Raw genomic sequence first — 8,241 nt, 5'->3', positions numbered from 1 at the left:
TTGGAGGCTTCCACGCCCCCTGTCTGGGAGTTATGGGAGGCAATAAGAAAATCTGCAGAGCTCACCATGTCCTTCATCAAGCCCTGAGGTCCTTAGGCGACCACCATCTTTCAGAGCCCTCCTATGTTTAACTGTTATGCCCAGGACTTTTCAGCTGTAAGGGAGAGGATCTGTAAGGAATGGGCTGCTCTGTCTTCATCGAGCAGCCTTTTATGTTAATTCTGGGAAGCACTCCTTGGGCATTTAGTTGCAGCTTTTTGATGTCACTGAGTACAAGCTCAGCACTGTTAAGTCTCTGTTTTGACTCATATCTCTTAGTCTAAAGTGACTTTATGCTCCTTCCAGTGAATTATATACTTTTTTAAAAGATATTTTGACTCCTGTATTCTTTGTTCTGTTGCTTTTAACCATTTTAGCTTATTTTGTTTATCTCTTATGACTACATTTTGTTTTTTAGTCCCACCTAAAGATTTGATCTTTTATTAGTGAATTTGCCCCAACTTCATTTATTGTTATGACTGATTTGGGTTGTCCTCTGTCAACTTGTTTTATTCTTGCTAATGGAATTTCGGGAGAGGAATTTCAGCTCTCGTTCTTGCCCCTTCCCTAAATCATGCTGTGACTACAATTTCACACTACGGTTGTGAATGTCACACTGTGGCTGAGCAGCTTCCTTCCATGGAAGACTGAGTGACTGAAGAGTAGCCAGTTGTTCATAGTTTGTTAAAAAATCTGCTTTGATGTGTGTAATACTTTGTGTTCCCACCTTTAACCTTGCCATCTGGGGGTAGTTTAGATTCCAAGAACATAACTCGTCTGATATGAAAGGTGTGAATTCAGGATAGAGTTGTTCCTGTTGTTCTGCATCAAGGTGACATCAGTAAGCCTTTACTTACGTTACTCTAATAACCTTTTCTTTCAGATAAGGATTTTAACTATACGGACCCAGAATTTCTTGATGGATTTTCAAAATATGGATTTAATACCATTATCAGTAGAAGTGTGGGCTTTGAGAGAGATGTACCAGATACCAGGCATAAAATGTATGTTCCTTCTACCTATATAGATATGTATTTAAAAAACAAGTTACTAACCAGATTTTAATTTTAGCAAATTAGGAGTCTTATAATACAGATTCTTATTTTTAGAGCTTGAAGTCAGATAATGTCAAGATGACATTTCAAGATTCCAGTGCTCATAGTGTAGAGAATATCTTCTCCATTGGCACGGAGTGTGCTCTGGAGGGCTCCGAGAATTGAGTCACGCACAGATCTTTTCATTAAATCACCAAGAAGGGGTTCTGGCCAAAAGGGGATTCATTCCTGATATAAAATGCCTTGGACAGATACCTATTTTTTCCTTCAAAGTCTGCTTTTTTGAAATTGTTCCTTCAATCATTTGTGTTAATGCATCTTTTAAAAATTTGTGGTAAAATACATATAACATAAAAGTTACCATTTTAGCCACTTTTAAATGTACCACTTAGTGATATTAAGTACATTCACATTGTTGTACAAGCGTCAATACCCTCCATCCCCAGCACTTTTTCGTCACCCCAAACGGAGGCCCGGCTTCCATTAAACAACTTCCCATCTCCTCCTCCTCCCAGTCCTGACAACCACCGTTCTACTCTGGGTCTCCATGAATTTGACAACTCTAGGTATCTCATGTAAGTAGAATCATACAGTATTTGTCTTTTTCACAGCTGGCTTATTTATTTCACGCAGCATAAGGTCCTCAAGGCTCATCCATGTCACAGCATGTATGTGTTAATGCCTTTTCAATATCTGTTAGGTTCTGATGGTTTCAGGTAAAAAGGGATGATATTCTGCTTTAACCAAAAGAGAAGTACTTAAGGAATACAGATATCTTCCACTGAAATAGACAAAGGCCAAGTTCCAGGAAACAGGAGCAAGTGGGGCACTTTGCTTCATTGCAATTTGTGTGCAACACGAACATTTGAAGCTGCAAATATCACTCATGATATAGCACACTCAAGAGATGTAGTGATTGTACATAATTACACATGATCTATCTGGATCATAACAGAAGAAAAAATTTAAATTTACTCAAACCATACAACATGACATGAATTTCATTTAGAGGACAATGTTTTACTCAACTGAATATTTAACTGCCACAAAGGAAGGTCAATATTTTTGAATGCCTTCAGGTTATGAATTTCTCTATGTGCCACAATTTCTTCCCTCTAAGTCTCATTTTCTAAAATAGTGTGGCTGCCTTTGTTTCCGTTCCCCACAACACATGATTATTTGTTAGGAAAAACAGAAAGTTTAGAGATATTTGTCCAAAAAGGGAAGTAGACTTGGCTGTTTAATATTAAAAATATTAACTAGTTTAATTGGAAATTTAATTCTGTACAAAGAACACTATTATGTTTATAATACATTTTAACTGCTAAGTGTAGCTACTACTGTCTTGGGTCAAGCAGATTTTCAGCCATTGTCATAGTAACCATATTATTTCATTAAATGGAATTTCCATTTCAGGATTGCCTTTGTTTTTTAATTTAGTTTTTATTTTTTAATCAAAAATTAAAATCGTATATATTTATGATATACAACATGATGTTTTAGTATATGTATACATTGTGGAATGGCTAAATCAAGCTAATTAACATATGCATTACCTCACATACTTACCATTTTTTGTGCTAAGAGCACTTAAAATCTATTCTCTTAGCAATTTTCAAGTATATGCTATATTGTTATTTTAGGTTTCACAATGAGTGGGATCATGTGGTATCTGTCTTTCTGTGCCTGGCTTATTTCACTTAACATAATGTCCTTCAAGTTCACCCATGTTGTTGCAAATGACAAGATTTCCTTCTTTTTTTAAGGCTGAATAGTATTTCATTGTGTACATGTACTACATTTTCTTTATCCCTCAGCCATCGATGGACACGTAGGTTGATTCTGTATATTGGCTATTGTGAAAAATGCTGCAATGAACATGAGAGTGCAGATATCCCTTCAACATACTGAGTTCATATCCTGTGGATATATACCTAGAAGTGGGATTGCTGGGTCATACTGTTTTTCATAATGGCTGTGTTAATTATATTCCCACCAACAGTGTGCAAGGATTCCCTTTTCTCTGCATCCTTGACAATACTTGTTATCTTTTGTCTTTTTGATAATAGCCATTCTAACAGGTGTGAGGTGGTATGTCATTGTTTTAATTTGCATTTCCCTGATGATTAGTGATGGTGATCATTTTTTCATGTACCTATTGGCCATTTGTATGTCTTCTTTTGAAAAATGTCTGTTCAGGTCCTTTGCTGATTTTTTGATCAGGTTATTTGTTTTCTTACTATTGAGTTGTTTGAGTTCCTTGTATATTTTGGGTATTAACCTTTTGTCAGATGTATGGTTTGCAAATATTTTCTCCCATTTCGTAGGTTGTCTTTTCACTCTGTTGATTGTTTCCTTTGCTGTGCAGAAGCTTTTTATTTGATGAAATCCCATTTGTCTATTTTTGTTTTTATTCCCTGTGCTTTTGGGGTCATATCAAAAAAATCGTTGCCCAGACCAATGTCATGGAGTTTTCCCCCATGTGTTCTTCTAATAGTTTTACAGTTTCAAGTCTTATGTTTAAGTTTGTAATCCATTTTGAGTGATTTTTATATATGCTGTAAGATGAGGGTCTAATTTCATTCTTATGCATGTGGATATCCAGTTCTCCCAGTACCATTTGTTGAAGAGACTGTCATTTCCCCGTAATATGTTCTTGGCATTGAAAATCAATTGACCATAAATGCATGGATTTATTTCTGGCCTCTCTATTCTGTTCCATTGGTCTATGTACCTGTTTTTATGCCAGTACTATGCTGGGATTTTTAAAAAATGTTTTTTCTTTTTGTTTCCATGCACAGCATTGACAGTACTTGCTATTTTGGTTACTATTAATACTATAGGTTTGTAGCAGATTTTGAAATCAGGTGGTGTGATGCCTTTTGCTTTGTTCATTTTGCTCAAGGTTGCTTTGGCTATTTAGGGTCTTTTGTGGTTCTATATGAATTTTTTGGATTGTGTTTTCTATGTCTTTGAAGAATGATATTGGAATTTTGATAGAAATTACATTGAATCTGTAGATCACTTTGGGTAGTATGGACATTTAAACAATATTAAATCTTCTAATCTGTGAACATGTGGTATCTTTTCATTTGTGTCTTCTTCAATTCCTTTCATCAATGTTTTATAGTTGTCAGTGTACAGATCTTTTACCTCCTTGTTTAAATTTTTTCCTAAGGGTTTTTTTTTTTTAAGCTATTGTTAATGGGATTGTTTTTTTTCTTGATTTTTTTTTTGATAGTTTGTTGTTAATGTATAGAAAAACTGACTTTTTATGTTGGCTTTATATCCTACAACATAACCAGATTTGTTTATTAGTTCTAACAGTTTTTTGTGGAGTGTATAGGGTTTTCTATATATAAGATCATGTCATCTGGAAACAGAGACAACTTATTCCTTTCTGATTTGAATACCTTTTATTTTTTTCTCTTACCTAATTGCTCTGGCTAGGAATTTCAGTATTATGTCCAACAGAAGTGGCAAGAATAGGTATCCTTGTCTTGTTCCTTTTCTTAGAGGAAAAGTTTTCAACTTTTTGCCATTGATCATGATGTTAGCTGTGGATTTGTCATATACGGCCTTGATTGTGTTGCGGTACATTCCTTTTATACCTAATTTGTTGAGGGTTTTTAATCACAAAATGATATTGAATTTTGTCAAATCCTTTTTCTGCATCTATTGAGACGATGATGTGGTTTTTTTTTTTCTCTTTTTTTTGAGACAGAGTCTCACTTTGTTGCCCAGGCTAGAGTGCTGTGGTGTCAGCCTAGCTCACAGCAACCTCAAACTCCTGGGCTCAAGCAATCCTACTGCCTCAGCCTCCCAAGTAAGTGGGACTACAGGCATGTGCCACCATGCCCGGCTAATTTTTTTTCTATATATTTTTAGTTTCCAGCTAATTTCTTTCTATATTTTTAGTAGAGACAAGGTCTTGTTCTTGCTCAGGCTGGTCTCGAACTCCTGAGCTCAAACGATCCACCCGGCTCGGCCTCCCAGAGTGCTAGGATTACAGACATGAGCCACCGCGCCCGGCCAATGATGTGGTTTTTGTCCTTCATTCTCAGAGTGTGGTGTTCCATATTTATTGATCTGGTCATGTTGAATCATTCTTGCATCCTGGGGAAAAATTCTACTTGGTCATGGTGAATGATCTTTTTAATGTGTTGTTGAATTTGGTTTGTTAGTATTTTCTTGAGGATTTTTGCATCTGTATTCCTCAAAGATATTGGCCTATAATTTTCTTCTCTTGTAGTGTCCTTGTCTGGTTTTTGTATCAGGGTAATGCTGGCCTCATAAAATGAGTTTGAAAGTATTCTCTCCTCTTCAATTTTTTGGAAAAGTTTGAGGAGAATTCATATGAGTTCTTTAAATTTTTGATAGAATTCAGCAGTGAAGTCATCCAGTCCTGGGCTTTTCTTTTTGATGGGGTATGTTTATTACTGATTCAATCTCCCTACTCATTATTGGTCTCTTCGTATTTTCAGTTTCTTAATGATTCAGTCTTGGTAGGTTGTATGTTTCTAGAAATTTACCTATTTCTTCTAGGTTATCTAATTTGTCAGCATATAATTGTTTCTAGTATTTTATGATCCTTTGTATTTCTGTGGTATCAATTGTTATGTCTCTTTAATTTATGATTTTATTTATTTGAGACTTCTTTTAGTTTTTTTTTATTTCAGCATATTATGGGGGTACAGATGTTTAGGTTATGTATGTTGCCCTTGCCCCCCTCTTTTTAGTTTTTTATTTTTAATTTTTATGGGTACATAACAGTTATACATATTTGTGGGGTATTTAGGCTATTTTTGATACAAAGATATAATACGATGTGTAATGATCAAATCAGGGTCATTGGGATATCCATCACCTCAAACATTTATTATTTCTTTGTGCTGGGAACATTCCAAATACACTCCTTTAATTATTTTAAACTATACAATAAATTATTGTTACCTATAATCACCCTATCATGCTACCAAGCACTAGATGCCGACAAGGATGTGGAGAAAGGGGAACACTTGTACACGGTGGGAATTTAAGTTAGTATAGCCACATGGAAAACAATATGAAGGTTGTCATTGTAATGGTGCCCCTGCCCATTGTAAATGATTGCCCTTCTCACTCAGTGTGGCCTGAGGACCAGCAGCCCCTGGGAGCTTGTTAGCCACATAGAACCCCCGGGCCCCACCCCAGAGCTATTCAATTAAAATATGCATCTAGCAAGACCCCAGGTGATATTTATGCATGTTAAAGTTTTATATCCTTATATTGGTTTGATAGGGCTGCTATAACAAAGTATCATAAACTTTGTGGCTTAAACAACAAAAATTTATTCTCTCATAGTTTTGGAGACCAGAAGCCTGAAATGAAGGTGTTGGCAGGATTGATTCCTTCCAAGGGCTGTAAAGGAAGGATCTGTTCCAGACTCTCTCCTTGGCTCGTAGATGGCCGTCTGCTCCCTGTGTCACTTCAGATCACCTTCCCTCTGTGCGAATGTGTCTCTGTGTCCAAAGTTCCCCCTTTTATAAGGACACCAGTCATACTGGACTAGGGCCCACCCTAATGACCTCATTTTAACTTGATTACCTCTTTAAAGACCCTGTCTTAAAATAAGGTCACATTCTGAGGTACTGGGGCTTAGGACTTCACTGTACGAATTTTGGAGGATGCCATTCAACCCATAACAGTCCTGCTTCGTATTATACTATTGTTAATTTATATGATCAGAAAAGAATAGATTGGCTCACTGAGGATGACCAAACCCAGGCCTCGTCCACATTATTTTTATCCTTAAAAATAGCTCATTTAAGTCGGAAAAGTTTTTCTAGATAGAAATACCACAGCAACATTTATTGATGAAGTTAGAAAATCCCACACAACCAGGCTCTCTCAGAGGTCTGAAGAGTCCTCATGTGGCATGGTTTTAGGCTCTGCCACCTTCATCAGAGAGAAGGGACTCCACTTATTTCTAGGTTTCTTAAAACAATACACCCAGGACTGAATATCAAAGATGTGTTTAAAGCAGCACAAGTCACCCTGAACCACCCCTACCTCTCTCATTCTTGGTGTTATCCTTCCATTAATTCAGCCTAGCACCATCATATTCTCTCTCCCTCTACTACTTCCTTTCTCATAACTCAATGATCTTACTGGAATCTGAGCCTTTCAATCACTTTTCCATGTTTCTGCACAGCCATATGTTCCCGCTGAATGTTGCAGACCCGTGTGCAGGATATCACGTGTACCCCTCACTCCCATTCTGGTCTTTTCCTGGTTCTGTATCTCACACAGTCAGCTTCCACTTAGTAGGCATGCCTTCTGTATCTTCATCTAGTCTTGGATAAAGACGTTGAGCAGGACAAGGCCCTCTCCTTTCACAATGACTTCAACTCGTGCATATCCTGAAGGCATTGTCCAGGATTCCTGCAGGATTGCCTTCCCTGCACTCCTTTCCTAGCGCTTTCCAGGAAACGCTCCCCTTTTCACATGATTGCAGTGGGAACAATGATTTTATATTTTGATCCTACTTTTGGCCCCAGTTGCTGAGCCCAGGGATGGGCACCTGGACCAGGCTGGGCCAATGAATTTTTTCCTGTAAATTTTTGGTCTTGAGAAAGAGAAAATCCTATCAGTTTCTCCCTGGGTGCTGGACTATAAGCTATGCTGATATCAAGCACATTTACCATTCTGTGGAGATAAAGAAGTGGAAACGAGCCCAGTTGCAGAGAAAGAATAATAATCATAGTGAGCCTTGTATATTAATACTTCTATATGCCAGGCCCTGTTCTGAGCATCACACACATGCTGATTCATTGAACCCTCACACCCCTGTGAGGTAGGTTGATGTTGCTATTATTATTATCATTATATCATTCTCGGATGTAAAGATAAGAGCAGAGATGCAGAGAGTGTCCAGATGTCACTCAAGCACCTGGTTCCAATAGCTCTTTGAGGCTCCGGCTGCATTCCTGTAACAAGGTCCTGTGAGACATTTGGGTCACCTTACAATATACCTCCCTTTCTTTTGTTTAAGTTAGCTCTAGTAGGTTTCTGAAATTTACAACCAAAATATTACAAAATACAACCAAATAATATAGCAATCCAAACTGTAATTAACAGTTAGTAACTAATATTACTGGAATTCAGC

At 37.2% G+C, this 8,241-nt stretch overlaps 1 protein-coding gene across 1 annotated transcript in view; it reads left to right on the top strand.

The window, feature by feature from the left end:
• Positions 1-8,241, top strand: part of GALNTL5 (polypeptide N-acetylgalactosaminyltransferase-like 5) — a 60,651-nt gene that overhangs the window by 22,972 nt on the left and 29,438 nt on the right. Inside the window, exon 2 of the mRNA XM_012662094.1 lies at positions 923-1,043. Within this exon, the coding sequence (XP_012517548.1) occupies positions 923-1,043 (121 nt within the window). The remainder of the gene's footprint in view (positions 1-922; positions 1,044-8,241) is intronic.

This window comes from Propithecus coquereli, unplaced genomic scaffold, assembly GCF_000956105.1.
Source record: "Propithecus coquereli isolate 6110/MARCELLA unplaced genomic scaffold, Pcoq_1.0 Scaffold75, whole genome shotgun sequence".
Taxonomy (NCBI): domain Eukaryota; kingdom Metazoa; phylum Chordata; class Mammalia; order Primates; family Indriidae; genus Propithecus; species Propithecus coquereli.
Note: the sequence above shows the minus strand (reverse complement) of the source record. Positions and strands in the feature narration are given on the sequence as shown.